Here is an 18,703-nt window from a genome sequence, read left to right as displayed (position 1 = left end):
AATTGGGGTATTTCTCTTGGCATCATTTAAGCTTTCATTTAACATTGACTTGAGTACTTCCTGTGTGCCAGGCACTTCTCTGGGCGCTGGGGGTACAGGAACGAGTAGGGCAGACAGATAGGGGCTACGACTAGGGTGAGGCAAGTGAGGTGTTGCCGTCAGGTGCCCACGGTTAAGGGGATGCCACAAACTCCGCATCCGAGATGAAGAATGTTTTAATACAGTACTTAAAATACCAATACGTGGTCAGTTAAGCGTCCCACTCTTGATTCCAGCTCAGGTCATGATCTCACAGTGCGAGAGTTCGGGCCTGGAGTTGGGCTCTGTGCCGACAACACAGAGCCTGCTTGGGATTCTCTCTCTCCCTCTCTCTGCCCCTCCCCCACTGACATACACGCGCTCTCAAAAAGAAACATTCAAAGAAAATAAGCAAATAAATAAAAATTTCAACACAAAGGCAAGACAAAATCTTTGGTGAATAAAACACACGGTTTAAGTAAAGTCAGGATCAGCATTCCTGATCTTTCCTTTGGCTCCAGTCTCTAGCACGAATTGACACAGCACTGTCGATGATATGACCCTGTCTTGATGTGAAAACCTTGATATTTTGTTTGTCGTGGATTTTTTTTTTGCATTCATTTTGATGTTTTAAGAACACCGCGTTAAAATATCTTTGATCCTGGCCACTGAGGTTTTGGGCATGCCCCGCTGTGTGTCCTGCCCCACTTGACCCAGTCCCAGCCCTACTGACAAATCTCTCCTCTCACAGAGCTTACATTAAGGTGGGGGAAGACATATGCTGGACAAGGAAATAGTAAGATGTACCGGTGGTAAGTGTTAAGGGGGAATAGGACAGGGTCATAGGAGGCTCTTTTCTTTTAAAATTACGGAGGTGTGGTAATGGAGCGTGGGTGGTCAGGAGGGTCACAACTGAACTGATGTGAATGATGCAGGCTAGAGGAAATATAAATTCAGGGCTCCAGGAAGGAACAGGACCAGAGACCGTGCCTGGCATGCATGACAGGAGGGGCTGTGACCAGGGCTTGGGTCCTGGAGGGCTGTATTGGGTTATAGTTGGAACCATCATTGACCGCCATCAACTGGACTTGTGCCGGATGCTCCGGCAAACATTTTCCATGTTGTTCTCTCTCCAGTTCTCTTGTTACATTTCTTCCTTCCCCACGTGGGCTTTCCGCTTTTGCTTTGGATCCCTTGACCTCTGGCTTTTCGTTCCCTTCTGCTTGGTGCTTTTTGGAACTTACACCCCACCCAGATCTGGAACTGAGAGCATCGGACTTCCACCTGTTTCCTTCACTGGGGGTGCTGGTTATGAGTCTTAAAATAATTTTCTTGCCTGGCAACAGTCCAGCCATCGTAGCAGCGCCTGAGACGAACCCCTGGGTGAGTGCTACCTCACACAGTCCCTGTAACACCTCTGTGACACAAATTACTTTCTTCACAGTGACTTCCTCCACTTAACAGAGGAGGAAACAGAAGCTCAGAGAGGCTAAATAAACCTGCACAGTGTTGGAAGGGTGGTGAAGCTGAGAGTTGAACTCCAGTCCGTTTGAGCCCCAGACCTGCGCTTAAGTGGAACGCTGGAGCGTGCTGCCCTAACTTCCCGCACGCCTCGCTTAACCTGCAGCCTTCACCTGAAGATTTGAAAGACCGAAAATCCAGTGTTCGTCTCCTGGTATCACTCTTTCTTTGCCAGTCTTCTCTTTCTAGGTCCAGACTGTTTCCTCTTACTCCTCTGGACCCCTTGTCCCCCGTGCACTGTCCTCCTTGTCCAGCCTCTTCTCCCTCCGGCCGCACTTTTCTCCCTCCTCAGAACGGCTGTCGCCATTTGTGAGCAGCGTGAGGCTCCTACCCGCGTCCTGTGCTGTTTGTCATCTGTGTGACTGTCCTCCTCCGTCCCGCGAATGTGCTCGTGAAGGTAGACCTTTGCTAGCCATCGGCCTAAGCGCTGCTCTGCTCCTTGCTGTCACTGCCACCTTTGCAGGACTTCAGTTGAAGGAACCGAAGTGTGGGGGCTTGGCTGGAATTGCACAGCAAGTGGTAAGCAGGGCCTGCGCTCCCCCAGGTGGACGCCTGTCCCGTGCTTTGTGTGGCAACACTACCTCCTGCGTGTAGTCGCAAAGACAGACCGCATCTCTTGGATACCATGTGACCTAGTGGGAAAGACACACATTTTAGTAGCAGACAGACCTGGGTTTGAGTTCTGGCTTTGCCCCTCACCGGTCTGCGTCCCTCGACAAGTTACCTAGCAGCTCATTGCTGCTTTTCCCTTTCTGCAGCATGGATGTATGTGAGCACGTTATCGATAGTACTGTAGTTGTTCATTGGAAGTGAGGTCCAAGGCCTCGCACATGGGGAGGTACTGTGTCGTTTCCCTTCTGCTGCTTTGGGAGCCACACAACCCCCAAGCTTGGTGCATTATTAAGAACCAAACCCCGAAGGGCCCGTTGGTTGAGCCTTCTACCACCGTGACCACCTGCTGTCCCTGGTGTCACACTGGGATGGACTAGTAGGCGGGTTCCCTGGAGCCCAGAGCAGTGGAACTTGTCGCTGATAAGGATCCAGGCGTTTGCTGGAGAGAGTTCTAATCCATCCTGGAAGCAGACAGTCAAGGGGCTGTGAGGAGGGGACGGGTGGGGAGGTGGGAGACGACTTGGAAGTAAGGCAAAAAGCTCTAGTTGGACTACAATTGCTTCTAGACTAACTGGGTTCGAGGCTTTCCCGGGAGCTGTCAGCTCTCCTAACCCCTGCACAGCCCTCTGAGTCTGGAAACCTCAGCGAGAGGGGAACCACAGGCTGGCCAAGCAAGCAGGCGGTGGTTTAGCAGTGGTTTTATTTTGGAGGCCCGGAACCACAGTCCATCTCTGGCCGCTTGGAGCGAGAAAGCAAGCCTGTTGGAGGCCCCTAGAGGCCGCAGGGACACTCGAGCAGCTGCTGCCAAGCCACACAGCCTTCACTGCCCACAGCTCTGAGGAAAACCCACCCGGAGGGCCTCCAGCCAGGGGGCCTGGGCGGCCAGGCTTCTCTATTAATAAGAGGGGCTATTTATACCGTCCTCTTTAAGAACTGCATGCGGGTCACGTGACCGCTGCCTGGCCCACCAGTGCTCCCCGTGGGCGCTGCTGTGTGCTTTCCAGGGCCGTCGACCTGAAGTGTTCCTCAGGGCGGCCAGGGAGCCTGAGTGTGCCCTGCCTTTGGGTACTTAGGGCTCACCCTCTGATGTGTCACCCCTCAGCGTGTGGGAGGGAGGAGGGAAATAAGGAGGGCTAGCTTTTTGAGGCGCTGCTACTTGGCTGTGAGTTAACACCACCTGTTAAGCATTTACTCTATTTCTGGCTCTGTCCGAAGCCGCTAGGTTTAATTATTTCAGCCAGGTCCTGCCACAACCCTATGAAGTTGATACTTGGTGCTGTTTACATTTTTTTGAAGAGGAAACTAAGGCACAGTTAGGTTAAGGAGCATACTGGAGGCCATTCAGTTGCTAAAGGGTAGGACTGAGGTTGAATAAACCCAGGGTTGTTCGATTTGAAAATCTGAGCTGTAGGGGCGCCTGGGTGACTCAGTCGGTTAAGGGTCTGACTCTCTTGATTTTGGCTAGGGGTTCATGAGTTCAAGTCCTGCGTCGGGCTCTGCGGGGACAGTGTAGAACTTGCCTGGGATTCTCTCTCCCTCGCTCTGTCTCTCTCTCTCTCTCTCTCTCTCTCTTCCCCTTCCCACTGGAGTGCACACACATGCTCCCTCCCTCTCCAGATAAATGCATAAGTATTAAAAAAGAAAATCTTAGCTGTAAAATTCCCTCCTAATTATCCACACTTGGCTGCTCTGTAACTGTGCCTCAGTTTCATCTTTTAAGGTAGGGTGATCATTTAGTACCTTCCTTAAAGGATTGACATGTTACTCAGTGAGATAGTGCTTGTAAAGCATTCAGCAGAGAGCCCGGTGCATAGAGTTCACCCTTATTGCTTATAATTGTTAACTTACAGTGATTATATCCTCAATCACTATACAAAAAAAAAAAAAATACATCTGGCCATCTGAGATAGAAACGCTACATCATAAAGTCTTGCCGGAGTCATAATTTAGTGTACCTAATTCTCAAGTAGCTAAAAGCCCTGATAATAGTTATTGATGAAGTGGTCTGCCTCCAAAGTCTGTACTCCTACCTGCTAGGGAGGACTTCTTCCCTTTGAAGAAGCAAGGCTAACTGAAATTTCAGCCTCCTGCCCAACTTTGTTATTAATTGCAGCTCTCTTTGTGTTTGGAAACAGCCAATAGTGGATTGGCTAAATAAATGATAGTTCGTTGATGCCAACAGAGGAGTTCTCAGCACGTGGCGAAGAATGATGGAGGTCTGCAAGATACATGACTCAGGAAAAGGGTGGTGCAGACCGGTCCGTATGGTTCACGCATATCTATGTAAAAGAAAAACACGTGCACGGTCTTTAGGAGCTAGCGGCGGGCGCTTCCTCTTGGAGGCAGACCAGGGGACTGAATTGCAAGGAAGCTTCGTTTTTTACTGGATATTCCTGGTGTTTATTTTATTTTATTTTTTTTGAAACAGTTTGAAACTTTCTGTGTGTGTATATTAGCGATTCAGTAAATAATACAGCAATACACAAAGGCCAAAAAGCACTGTAATCCACAGTCACCTCTTGGCTTTGTTTTTCATTGTTTGTTGAAGCCTCATTTGAATGAGTTAATAATAATAATTAAAGTACTCTGAAATGAATGCCCTCTTTAACGTTTTGCATCTTTCAGCAAGCCCAGTAACTGGAAATTTCAGTAAGAGCCCAGAATGCCTCTGCGGACCTTATGATGGCTGAGGTGGCAAAGGCCCACCTCCAGGTTCTGCCCCGGGTCAGGCAGTCCTTGTAGCCCCATTTACCTTCTTTACACCTGTTCCAGCTCCAGGCTTGGGCTATGATTCGTGGTCCGAAAGCACCTGAGTGAGGGACTTCTTGGTCCCTGGATCACCAGGAAAAGGCAGTTCAAGAAGGCAGACTTTTGAGGATAATTTTTAGGGCCTTGGCTGGGAGCAAATGTGGGGGGAGTGTGCAGGGTAGCGAACTGCACAACCCTACATACTCAGAAGACTTCATCAAGCCCTGTCCTAAATTCCTCCAGTTTGCTTATTCGTGGAGACTGTGCTAAACTTTCCGTCCGAGCTCTGGCCATGCTATTTTTGACTAGTCTCTATTTCCATCTGGCAAGTTGGTCGTGTCTCAGAGTGAGTGCAGTCTTCGCTGCCTTCTGAGGATACTGTCGTCATGCCTACAGGGCATGAGCGCACAGAGAGAAAGCCAGCACCGGTGACGCCGATGGGCTTCCATCCAGCTCGCAGTTCTTAGGACTGATGGAGGGGCACACGTGCCATGCCATTCCTCTCCTTGGGGCTCCAACTGTCCGCTGTGTAAATGGCACGACCCTGTTGAGAGACAGCCCATGATCTCTGCCTAAATCTGTTCACTCGGAGCTGCCACTCTAGATCTACAAGGCCCCCTTTATCTGTAGCACTGGTCCACTGTCCCTGTGCACTCCGCTTTCAGCAGTTGAGTCAATGCTGCCTCTTTTCCTCATTCATTGATTTCTGTGAAATTGGGCGGAGCAGTCTGTCATGTGTGCAGTGGGGCTGGCCTAGACGGATCTCGTTGAGCACACGTTCTCCTGCAGAGAGGTCCCTGCTGTTTGTTCCAGCAGAGTGAAGCACAACCACATGTCACCTGAGGGCTTAGGAGCCTCGTGTCCTGTCGGCGTTTCCACTCGTTGCTCTCCTCTGGTTTGTAGTCATTCCTGGGTTCAGCTCTTCTCTGCGCCCCGTCTATTTGTGTGGCCTTAGCCTCGTGATGGCAACCGGAACCTGACTTACAGCATGTAGCTGTAGGGGAGGGATCAGTCGTGGAACCTGGTACCTAACTCAGAGTTGTAATGATGAAGTTGCATCATGCACAGGGAGTTGCTATTGTAATTACAAAGAAATAAAGGGTAGTGAGTGGTTAAGGACCTAAACTTGACTGCTACACTTCCTGGGCCCCTCCACTTAATGCAGATGACCGTCAAATTATTCGACATTTCAGCATTTCCATTTCCCCTTTGGTGCGACAGGAATGTGCATGGACTTACTCCCTCAGGGTCTAAAGATGAGTTAATACACTGAAGAGCTCTTAGAGCCATGCCTAGCACATAAGAGCCCCTCTGTGGGTTAGCTGCTACCAACATTAGTATTATTACGCCCCATCACCTGGGTTGTAGAACAGATCTCTAGGCACTGAAGAGGTCTTATGCACCCTACCTTATTGGCAGCAGGCCCTGACCTTAGTTTTTCTTGCTCTGTGAAGATCTGAGGGTCTCCTCTAGTAATAAGTGTGTGGATGATACCGTGAAAAGGTATCAGGAGAGATTAAAAGGAATGGAGAGTGTTCATCCCTGCATCAAGCTAGGAAATGGATCGCTGCATCATTGGAGGAGCAAAGAGATGAAGCAGAAACCATCTGATTCCGGGGGCAGTCAGATAAGAGGCTGTTAAAGTAATTAATTGTCTACTTCAATACACAGACAAGGGCCCTTTAAGTGAAGAAGGGATTTGCCACATGATACGGATCTGCTTTCTCTCTGCCAGATGCTTCAGTCATGAAGCTATTGAAACAGACATTCTGTGTCCCACGGCCCAGTAATTGCCAAGCCTCATCTCTGACCGGCTCTGGCATTGCAGAAAGCAAATGGGATGATTCAAGGCCTTTTCCTTTTTTTTTTTCCCCCTTCCCATTCATATCTATAGAAGATGGCAGAAAACCAGACTATTCTATTCAAGCAAAGGCTAGCTGTATACTTGTATGAGTGCAGCTGCCGTTTCAGTGGCCTTGTCTTCAAACGGTAACAAGATGGTCCATGTAAGACACACCCTTAAGCAAAATAGAAGATAACTCAGCCTTACCCGTTTGATTCTGCATCTCAGATACAGTTTCTTTCCAGCCTGTCACCCGGCAGAAAGCCGGATCACTGTGCTCTGGCTTCTTTAAGGATTTTTGGGCTCACTTTGCAAGTCTGATTTTGGGTCTTCCCAGATTTGGAAATACATGTCCACGTAAGGAGGCTGGATTGCAAAGCCTCTGGGGGGGTGGGGTGGGGAGCACAGACCCAGCAAACTGTGTTTTGGGTTTGCGGGCTTTCCCGTTCATTAAGAGGTAAGAACTCTGGAAACACAGATTTACCCTGTTGGAGCCGGAAAGGGTCTTGGAGAGCACGTCTGGTCTGTAGAGGATTTTCAAAACGCCTTCGTGAAGCAGTGTGTGTCTGTATGTATGCATTCCTGGAAAACGTGCTTGGAGGCTTCATCAGAGTTCAGGGAGGCTGGAATCACAAGTAGATGAGACTGCACGAGTCCAGCTTCCTTGTTATTCATTGCACAGCCGAGGCACTGGGATAACTGGCCCGCGTGTCCCAGGCTCCTGGGAACTCCAAACATGGGTGAGGAGGCAGCTCTGGGTGCGAGGTGTCTGCCCTTGGGTGGGGGCAGAGCTGAAATTCGCAGAGCTCCATGTCACAGACATGTAAAAACAACCAGGGATGGATGGTCTTTCTCTCCAAGGCCTTTGCTGACTGAGCCCACAAGGAGCATTCTCGTCGACGGTCTCTGTGCTCTTGTCCTGCATCCTTGTTTGCTATTGCCGATTTCTGAGCTAGATGAGAATCTGGAAGACAGATAACTTCCCCTGGGTGTTTATCGCTAAACCGTGGGTGTGACACGTAGTTAGGTTTTGTGACCTCACGGGACTTCTCTACCTTTCAAAAGTCCTTTTAAAATTCTTTATCTTGTATCAAACATTGCAATATCGTCTCACAGTAGCCAACTCGGCACTGCTTTTTTTATTTACTTTGCATGTAGGAAATTTCCGGCTAATTTAAATGATGAATTTCTTATTGTTTCACAGGTACCTCAATAACAATGAGCTGACAGCGATACCATCCCTGGGTGCTGCTTCATCCCACGTCGTCTCTCTCTTTCTGTAAGTGGTGCCACACGGGGAGCCCTGGGCTCGTGAGGCCATGGCGTTCTCTTGCTGACGTTTGGTGGCAGGAACACTTGGGTCCCCGTGCTCACTGGTGGAGAACAGCCTTTCTTCACATAGCCCTAATGCTCGTGACAAATGCCTTGCATGCTCTTGTGGGGTTTGCAGAACTAAAACCTGGAGGATTTGTCTCACCAAATGTGGGGACGGGGGTGGGAAATTGGTCTTATCCATGGCCAGAGGTACATAGAATTAGGAAATTTCTTGGTCCTAGTGGTTAAACTGTAACTTAGAGTGAACGAACTATGATTAAAGGAAGCCATGTGAATTACAAGACAGTGAGCTTCTGTTTGTGGCACAAAATCCGGGAACGTGACCCAGTTCACTTGTACCGCTTTCAAAAAGAGAATCCCCCCAGGCGTCTGAAATCAGCCTGGAAGTACGGAAGTAGTCGACGTGGTCAAGCGTTAGACAACACACTGGAAAAGAGAAAGGCTGTAAAGGGACTGGAATGGAAGAGAAAGGAGGGATGCTGTGGGGGCGTGTTACTGTGTGAGCCGCTAGGAGCCTTTGCCCGGGAGGTACGCCCACTCAAGCCCTCCGCTACAGGTGCTTGCTTGCTTGACGCCTGACCAGGGGTCTTTCCAGATGAACCCATTGTGAGTCCAGCAATTTTTCCGCCAGATTCTGTGGGCAGCTTCCTCAGCGGAGCACTGCTGTCTTCACACTGAATTTCCTTTTTCTGTTCCAGCCCTATTTTCCTTTGGTTTTGATTTTGCTGGTATTCTATACAACTCGTTCGCTCACCTGCAAGTACCTTTTCTCGACACCAAGGCTTGACAGGCGGAGCAGAGGGACTTGGGAAGACATCATCCGTATGATGGCTGTTGGAGCTCACAGGTGTCAGGTTTCTGCTCGCAGCAGGCCCTGTGATCAGGAGGTGCTCTGTCCTTACGAGGTGTGGTCTTGGGCTTACCCCTATTCAAGGCCTTGCACGGTTGAGAGAGCAAGGGGTTAGAATTGTGGCCCCAGCTCCATGTCCTGACCAACCGCTCTCTCCCTCCAGACCTCATGTTCTTCGTTTGCAGAAAATTTCCTTAACCCATTGTACACATGGGGAAAGTGAGCCAGAGGTTGGGGAGAAGTGCAGTGTAGTATACACAACTCAGGCGTCATGGACAAACATAGCAGGTGTTAGACGGATGGGGGCTGCTGCTTCTGGCTTGTGGCTACTTGTCACATAGCCCCTTGGGCGTTGGCATGATCTTACCTGTAGGGCCACAGGATGTGTGAGTCAGTCCTCATTTCTGTGACGTGATAGAAAGAAGATTGTGGCCTTCTGGCCCAAGACGGACAGGCAAGGGTCTAACTCTGTCTTTGGACCCATTTGCCTGTGCGTCCAGCATCTGGAAAGTGTTTACCTGTGGGCTAAATTCCCTAAGTTACCCATATCTGAGGCGAATTAAGGATGTGATGCTCGCTTGTATATTCATAGAGCAAAGCACTAGACCGTGCTTTTAACTTCTTGCTTCTTAAAGTGTGGTTCCTGGGCCAGCAATGTGCTGTTGCCACTGGGCTCGTTAGAAATGCAGAATCTCACGCCCCATCCTAGCCCTGCCCTGCTGGAATCCTGGCCCTTTGCACACTCATCCAAGTGTGAGACACACTGCCTTCAGGCCCCTTGCTCTTCGCTTGGTGAGGAAACAGAACATCTTCCTGTCACCGACAGGAGACCGAGGCTCCCTGAGTTCCTGTAAGTTGCACAGTCGAGAGGTGGGACTGAGACTGGACACCGATGCCCGAGCCCATGCTCTTTTCCTTCATCTGCCCCCGTGCGCTGGGTGCCGGCGTGTGGCAGGTGACTCTGTGCCTCCCTGTGCCAGAGACGGGCAGGGCCCCCAGCGTGCCCCGAGGGCCTGGTGCACTTTGAATCACGCTTTGCTCTGCTGACTAAAAATACATTTCTGTTCCTTGGCCCAAGTGCCTGGAGCCAGTGGGGCCGGTTGGCCTCGTTCCTGCTATTCCAATTAGACAGCGTTAAACTTTGTAAAGCAGGGGAAAAAAGTGAAGACTCCCTCCTGGTTTCAATGGAGTTTGGAAAATGCCGGTTAGTATTGGCAGCCGCTTCTTTGGCCTGAAGCTGGTCTCCATCTGACTTGGTCAATGATTTCTCTGGAACTACAGAAACTGAAGGGTCTTTATCTTCCTTTTCTCTGGGGGGGGCCTGTGTTCCCTGGGTTTAGTGCCTGCAAAGCTAGGTTCACAGCATGCCATCTGCGTAGATAGTTTTGCTTCCGTCCTTCATGCCTTGCTGTTTGTCAAGGGGACCAAGCAAAGGACAGGGGAGAAAGTAAGCATCGAGCACCTGGCCCGTGAAGCCCTTAGCACCTCTGTTCACATGATAATTCCAGTCTGTCAGGCCTTGAAGAGCCTGTTTTGCTGGTGTGTCTGTGGCTCTTTAGAAACAGTGAATTAAAAAGTGTCATACGTTCAGCAGACACGTAGTAGGTACCTTCTGTGCCCCAACGTTGGGGTCCAGATGCCATCAGAGAGGGACCTCACGAGGATTGAATGCTGTCCTGTCTGGAAAGCCCCTGACATAGTGTGTGAAAATGTCGCAGGTCACGGAGGTCAGTAAGTTTCTCATTTAATATCCCCGGTCCCCAGATTCTTATTTCCATCTCGCCTTCCCCTTGCGGGCAGGCAGAGGATCTGAAAAATAATAAAAATGCACAAAGGGACCAGATGGCCGAGGCCACCCGAGGTAGAGAAGCCAGCACAGCTTTCTTGGTACACGCTCATAGGTAGGTGCATCAGAGAAGGGACGGACCAGGCATATGCCGAGGATGTTGTGACCTGGGACAGGTCGCTTCTGTTCGTGTGTTGAATGAAGGGGCTGAGACAGATGGTACAAGGACCCCTTGCAGCTTCCGTAGTCCGTCTGTGACCCGGAAACTGGGAGCGGGGGCAGTAACGCCACAAGAGAAACGACCAGGACTGGCATCCTATAACTGCTCGTGCAGCCCTCTGGCTTTCCGCAGAAGTCTGGGTTTGGGGTTTGCACCTCCGATGCCTGTGATTACTTTTGCCTCCGGATTTTGTTTGCCTCTGCAAACGAACTCATCATCTCCATGCTTGGTTTCCAGTGTCTCGCGTCCACGCCCGCAACCCGGCTCCTCTCTCACACGGCGGTGCTCGGCGGCCCCCGACTTCGGGGCCTCCTTCCCAGGGGTCACGGTTGGGAGGGCGTCACGGGAAAAGGTTTGTTTTCATCTGGCTTTACTATCGGAGCCTCAAAACAAACTTTTGCGGAGTTTTGGGAACTGAAGTCGCTGAGTATAATTTCAATTGGTTAATACTTTCTGATTAAAGGAATCTAATTCAATTAAACTATTTGTCAGAGAGCAGATTTATTTGTGTTGCGTTCTGAGGGTAATGCCAAAGCCATTTGTTCTTAATAACAAAAAAGCATGAAACTCAAGAAAAGCTGTTAATAGGATTGGGTTGGGGAGTGAGGGAGCTAATTTGATAAAACAGTTCTCAGAAAAAGAAACAGAGTTTTGTTAAACGGGGGCAAAATCTGCTGGTAGATTTTTATGTGTCTGTTTTTTGGATTTTTTTTTTTTTTTTAATTTGAGGTCCAGGAAACTCATGTTACGATTCCCACGGCAACAGTAATTTTGTCTGATGCATAAGTGACATTTCTGGTGAAGAAAAATTTCCGCTTTTCCTGTGGTGTTACTGCACTTGTATCATTGAGAAGATTGGTTTCAGTCGAAGCAGTTGGACTTTTTTCAGTCCTGGGAGTAAAAAGCTTGCTGTGAAATCGACATTAGCTTTAAAGCAGGCAGCTCTTTGTCTCATGCGTGTCAGTTGTAACATGTTTCCCATTCAGCCCTGGGCTTTGTCCAGGTGACTTCTTTTCCAGTTGGAGTATGTGTGTGTGTGTGTGTGTGTGTGTGTAGTTGTTTTTTGTTTGCTTTTTTAACTAATCTCTCTCCCCAACATGGGGCTCGAACTCACAACCCTGAGACCGAGAGTCGCATCCTCTGCCGACTGAGCCAGCCAAGTGTCCCCCAGTTGATGTATATTTTAGACCTTGTTCCTTAACCATGTGTTTTCGTTCATTTTCCTCCACCTTTGGCCTAGGTCAGACCGGAGAGCTAGGTGGAGATTAGTTGCACACGATTGCTTGGGACTCTGTAATAGAACTTTTTTTTTTTTTAATGTTTATTATCAAGAGAGAGTGTGTAAACGGGCAAGGGGCAGAAAGAGAGGGAGACGCAGAATGCAAAGCAGGCTTCAGGCTCTGAGCTGTCTGCACAGAGCTCAATGACGCGGGGCTCGAACTCACGAACCGTGAGATCATGACCTGAGCCAAAGTCCCAGGCTCAACCGACTGAGCCACCCAGGCGGCCCTATAATAGTACTTTTAAAATCCCTTAGGTTTCTGTTGTATTTGAAAACACATCGAAACACCTTTTACTTCTAGTCTTGAAAAAATTTTTTGTGAAAACAATTTTTTTATTGAGATAAAATTATCATAATGTAAAACCTGCTTTAAGCACTTTAGAGCGGCTTTTTAGTACATTCTCAGTGTTAGCTCTCACCAGTTTTTTTTTTTTTAATTTTTAATGCTTATTTATTTTTGAGAGAGAGAGAGAGAGTGCGAGCAGGGGAGGAGCAGAGAGAGAGGGAGACACAGAATCTGAAGCAGGCTCCAGGCTCTGAGCTCTCAGCAGAGCCCTACATGGGGCTTGAGCCTAGGAACTGCGAATTCATGACCTGAGCCGAAGTCAGACACTTAACCAGCACCCCAACCAATTTCTAATTCCAGAACATTCTCATTAGCTTGAAAACAAACCTCATGCCCTTTAGGCAGTGATTTCCCCCATCTCCTTAGATGGCAGTCACTAATCTAAAAACTAACTTGTTTTTGAGAAAAGTATTTTTCTCTCATGTTAGCAGGTGTATCTGGAAGACTTAGAATGTGAATAAATAAAAATACCGGAGGTGGGTGTAAATCTCCACAGTTACACATTTTGTTGCGATCTCTTCTTAGCTAAAGAAGAATTGATTAAATAACAGGGATGGTGTATTTAACATTTCTTTATTGTAACTTACGGAGAATAGAACCTGGCACAAATGAAACCTGGTGTCCTATCTGTGACCCCACTCAGAGCCAGTTAAGTGGTAGGAGCCCTGGGTGGAGCTGAGTGAGCCCGAGGCCGTGAAGGATGGAGGGCTGGCTCTTCTCTGCTGATTCTTCTGGGGAAGTCAAATCAATAGTAGTACTTAACTCTCCACATGCCTGCCTGGTAAACCTCTAGGAAAAAAGAGGCCCCAGATCAATCTTCTTTACAGGCTCATTAAAGCAAAGATCAATTCACATTAAAGTGTAATTAAAGAGCAGGCCTCCCTGGGGAGGCGGTGATGAGGATTCGGAGGCCATGGTCGCTCAGGGCGGAGGGGAGGAATTACTCTCTCAGAGGGCTCAGAAGCCATGGAGAAAGGGAATCAGAACTCAGCTTCAGAAGTGAGGCTCCTCTTGGAGATTTGAGCCAGGTTGTTAGTGATCAGGGGTACAGTACAAGTGACATTACGCTGCGTAATACATAGCTGGCCGGGGTTCCTAGAAGAGTGTGTGTGTGTGTGAGAGAGAGAGAGAGAGAGAGAGCGCGCGCCTCCATCTAGTGAGTTGGGATGAGGCCTCTTGTCTTTCTCTTCAATTAGCTGCCTTTAAAACTTTCTCTTGGAGTGTGTGGGTGGCTCAGTTGATTAAGTGTCTGACTTCAGCTCAGATCATGATCTCACCACGGTTCGTGGGTTCGAGCCCCGCGTCGGGCTCTGTGCTGACAGCTCGGAGCCTGGAGCCTGCTTCGGGTTCTGTGTCTCCCTCTCTCTCCTCCCCTCCCCTGCTCATGCTCTGTCTCTCTCTCAAAAATAAATAAACATTAAAAAAATTTATTAAAAAAAAAGGAAACCCTTGGGCAACCTGGGTGGTTCCATCGGTTGAGCATCCGACTTCGGCTCAGGTCATGATCTCATGGTTCATGAGTTCAGGCCCCTCGTTGGGCTCTGTGCTGACAGCTCAGAGCCTGGAGCCTGTTTCAGATTCTGTGTCTCCCTCTCGCTCTCTGCCCCTCCCCCACTCACACTCTCTCTCTCTCTCAAAAAGAAACATTAAAAAAATTTTTTTAAACTTTGCCATATTGCCTCATCTTGAGGAAGGTCATCGTCATCTGCAGACATAACAGAGAATTGACAAAACGTTTTCTTTTTACGTACCATGTTTATCACCAGAAGTCAGAAATAATAGTTGATCTAGAAATGTTGAGTGGTAATCTAGGACTGTGAAACTCTTTGTGTACTGATCGTAGCTGGACCCATGGGGACGGGGGACTGCAGGTGTGTGTGCGAGAGGTGAGGTGGGGGGTAGCTGTTCTCCTGAAGGGGAGGGATCATCACCCTTCCTGTAGAGGAATTTGCTGAAGTGTCCACAAATCATGAGGTGAAGAGCGGACTTAATCAGGTTTCTTAGAAACTGTAGAATTGGGTCGCTCTTTCCCCATTCTGCTTCAGAGATGCGCCCTCCACCTGAGAATACCCTTCAGCCGGGCTGGTGAAGGAAGGGCAGTCGGTTTTGGTTTTGGTGTAAAAGGATACCCTGTCTGGGTCATTGGCGTCTTTTCATGCATTCTCATCAGGAGTGTGGAGTTCACAGTGACTGAGACACTTTCGGCAAGAACTGAGCGAAGTTGTGTGTAAAAGTCCCAAGTCGATGGGGCGTCTGGGTGGCTCAGTCGGTTGAGCATTTGACGCTTGATTTGGGCTCTGGTCATGATCTCACGGTTCGTGAGATTGAGCCCCCTGTTGGGCTCTGTGTTGATAGTGCCGAGCCTGCGGGGGATTCTCTCTCCCACTCTCTCTGCCCCGCCCCGTTCATGTTCTATCACATGTGTGTGCTCACTCTCTCTCATTCTGTCTCTCAAAAAAAAGAAGTCCCAAGTTGAGTTTAAGTGACTGTCCTTGTTCCTTGAGCAGTCTGCAGCCTGTTCATTTCCCAGACACTAAAGGGAAGCTATAGCCCTAGTCAGAAAACACATTACGTATAAAAAGGGGGCTGTGCTTCCTCTCCTGTGTCTTCAGAGACATGCTCACTTTCTCTGCCTTGTTTGCTCCGAGATTGTTGGTGTGAACTGAATCTTTGCTCTGGATGAAACATCACAGCCATTCCCCTGGGAGATGGTGGCTTCCCCATCACCTGTGTGATTCTCAAACTGAGCCACCTGTCAGAATCACCTAGAAGGCCTGGGCTCACACAGGGATGGGGCAGGGGGAGCGGCCCTCCAAGACTCACGTGTGGAGTCCTTACAAAGCTGCTTAACTTTTGGAGGGCAGTGGGCTACTTAGACAACTTCCTCATGTTGCAGGTGTGGCAAAGGCATTTGTTTGGAACAGTGGGGCTCACAATCCTGGTTAGGCATTTACTTCTGACCACGGTGCTGGGGGCGGTGGACAATGACTGAGCAGGGGCAGAATGGCTCTGGCTGTTAGAAGTCTGTCACTTAATTTGCTATGTATTGGTGATGGCTGTGGTCTCCCAGCCAACCTTCCCCAGTTACCACAGAGGCACGCAGTGCTGAGTGAACAGCCTGGTGGGAGACCTGTTCCTGCCTCCGCGTGCGGGTACGAATGGCTCGACTCAGCGTAGCAACCCGCCGCCCTGGGCAGGACGAGCCGGTGCCGGCAGGTGCGGTTAGCACTGACCTTCCTGCCGATTCAGGCACTGCCTCCAGATGAATCTTGGCCCCCGCCTAAGTCAGGAATGGTTCCAGGTGGAAGTGAGAGGGAGGGTCTGAGAGGTGGGCAGTCGTCCCCTGCCCTAAGGGGGGGATCAAAACCCAGGGCCCACAGCTGCCCCGCACCCCACCCCCCTCCCCGGTTACTCACCTCCTGGTTTCCCTGCCTTCTGCTATGGCCAGGCCATCATCCTGCTCATCACCGAGCAAAAGACATGACCGGGGAGGAAGCTTAGGGGGGTTCAGGATGGAGAGAGACCAGGGGCTCACGTGCAGTGCGGCAGGGGCTCCCGTGAGGTGAAGCCCAGTGTGACCACACATGTCTCCCAGGCTGGGGCTTCTGCCCTCGAGGAACCCGCAGGCCAGCTGCAGAGAAAGCTGGGGGCACAGCCATAATGCAGGCGAGGGCTGGAGAGGCCCGTAAGGAGGGCTTTTCCCCGCTGACACAGACACGGTTGGTGTAAGAGGGGGAAGTTTCCCAGACATTTTAGCTGAGGCTCCTCCTTACGTGGATCTCCTTTCTCTCCCCCCACAAGAGAGTGTAAGTTACAGGCGTCAGATGGAGCACCTGGCAAGCTGGACCGACGCCCAACGTGTGGGGTGCTTGGGGGAGGACGAACGGGACATGGCTAGTTCCATTTTAAGGCCAGTCTGCCCCGTTCCCGTGTTTGCCTTTGTCAGCAGGCAGGCTGCTGTGAAGGGCCAGCACGCTTCTGTTGGAAGGCAGAGCAGGACCCTCGGTTCTCAGAACCGCAGACCCTGCAGCGGCTGGAAACCACCAGTGAGCCTCCAGATAGAAAATTAAACACGCACTTTACAAGGGAGAGCAGCCCTCTGTCCCGGAAACTTCCCAGGGGTTCTGTCGTGCAGGCTGCCTCTTGCCCCCAGTCCAAGGGAGCCTTTCTCTGGGAAAGGAGCTCCGGCTCCCCCCCCACCCTCCCCGCACGCCTGCCAAATTACACACAGTCATGACTTGTCATTTTCCTTCTGTCTTTTCTTCCCTTTTTTTTTTTTTTTTTGATTTCTTTGTGAGTGGGGGTAGTGAGTCAGCCAGATGAGCGGTCATCTGCAAGTCATTTGCTGAGAAAGTGAAGCGAACACCAGCTGTGGGTCTGGGGAGCCGAGGAAGGGGAGGCCGGTGAAATAGGAGTGTGGCCATGGAGGTCACTTCTTTTTTGGGAACTCAGTAGCGTAGGTTCTGTTGTTCAGAGCTGGCTTTTATTGTGTGTTTGGCTCCGCTCTCCTTTCTCATTTTCTCTCATGACCAGTAAGCTCTCGGTAGGGCGTGAGATCCAGGGAGCACGGGGAAGCTGGGGAGGTGTGCAGGCTCTTGCAGGGAAGTGCCTGTCCTCGCCGCGGTGGGTGCTGAACACCCTCCAGGGCTCCGTGAGCCCCAGCCTGGAGGCGAGCCGCTTTCCGGGGCTGCACGAGAGTCCCCCCTCTCTCCCGTGTGAAAGGAGCAGGCCGTATCAACAGTCTGTTTCCAACTGGGACCATTTCCTCCTCCTCCTCCTCCCTCTCGCCCACTTCCTGCAGGTGGCTTCTGTAATCCACTTACCGCTGGGGAAGCCTCATGAGCGTGTGCAGTTAATCCGAAAATGGCTGGCTTGACTTTGACCCGCGTGGTGACCTTGCAGAGAAGGCAGGGCCTATTGTGTCTGCTCACACCTGGGAGCCATTTTCAGCTTTTATAGCCCAAGTGGAAGAAATGTGTTTGCGTTTATGCTGGGCCTTCCTTTCATAAGGTCTGTCATTGTTGGGCATTATGGAGGGAATATTAGATTCACCCTGCTTATCCAAAGGCAGGGGTTCTTCAAGGTAGAAGAGTTTTTACTCATTACATGGAGTCACACAAAATCGCCGTTTCTTTGCCATTCGGAAGTGATCAAAAAACATCAGCCATCTCTTAGGGTTCCACCTTCCGAGATGAAACTCAGTCTGCGTGGTTCCCTGACGGAGGGCCCTGCTCCACGTGCCTTCACAGGCCTCCTCGCATTATATTGCCTCTGCAGTCCCTGGAGACAGCATAGGGTCTGTTCTAAGCACATTTTACCGATGAGGCACCTGAGGCACAGAGAGGGCAAGAAAGTTGCCTGAGGTCACACAGTAAGTGGCACAGGTGGATCTTGAGTTCTCTTCTGTCCACCTTTGGGTTTTGCACTCCCTGTATACATGGAAGTATGTGGTCTGGGAGCCTGGTAGGGTGTTGTAATGTCACGTGTCGACCTATCAAATTGTGTCAGGAGGGAGAGGCCTGGGGACTGCAGTCAGGATGCTCAGCAGTGCAGATGAGATGCTCGACCCAGGGCAGAGGCCTCTCTTAAAGCCGAGTGCCGGGGGCGCCTGGGTGGCGCAGTCGGTTAAGCGTCCGACTTCAGCCAGGTCACGATCTCGCGGTCCGTGAGTTCGAGCCCCGCGTCAGGCTCTGGGCTGATGGCTCGGAGCCTGGAGCCTGTTTCCGATTCTGTGTCTCCCTCTCTCTCTGCCCCTCCCCCGTTCATGCTCTGTCTCTCTCTGTCCCAAAAATAAACAAACATTGAAAAAAAAAAATTAAAAAAAAAAAAAAAAAGCCGAGTGCCGGCCTCTGCCACATTGCTGTCAGGTGATCCGACTCTCAGCAGCCCCTCGGTGATTTTCATTAGCGGACGTGGAGTCACAGGAAATCCTTCTCCTGTCCCTAACAACAGGCTGCCCCTCCCCTCACCACCTGATCACACCCGCAGGTTAGTTATTCTGAGCCGATTACGGTTGCCCATGTTTTAGGGGCGCCGAGAAGGAAAACAATTCTGTTGTCAGGTCTCCGTGGATGGATAGTGCACATGTTCCAGCAGCCTGTCGGATGGCGGCCACCTGCCTGGAACACACAGCTTCCAGGCA

The 18,703-nt window shown here is 50.3% G+C and overlaps 1 protein-coding gene across 2 annotated transcripts in view; it reads left to right on the top strand.

Moving 5' to 3' along the window:
* The window catches only part of LRIG1 (leucine rich repeats and immunoglobulin like domains 1), a 115,312-nt gene that overhangs the window by 40,547 nt on the left and 56,062 nt on the right, over positions 1-18,703 (top strand). For both annotated transcript variants that reach the window (XM_030307186.1, XM_030307185.1), the window contains exon 3: positions 7,947-8,021. In XM_030307186.1, coding sequence (XP_030163046.1) covers positions 7,947-8,021 — 75 coding nt within the window. The remainder of the gene's footprint in view (positions 1-7,946; positions 8,022-18,703) is intronic.

Source organism: Lynx canadensis, chromosome A2 (assembly GCF_007474595.2).
Source record: "Lynx canadensis isolate LIC74 chromosome A2, mLynCan4.pri.v2, whole genome shotgun sequence".
NCBI classification, from domain to species: domain Eukaryota; kingdom Metazoa; phylum Chordata; class Mammalia; order Carnivora; family Felidae; genus Lynx; species Lynx canadensis.
Note: the sequence above shows the minus strand (reverse complement) of the source record. Positions and strands in the feature narration are given on the sequence as shown.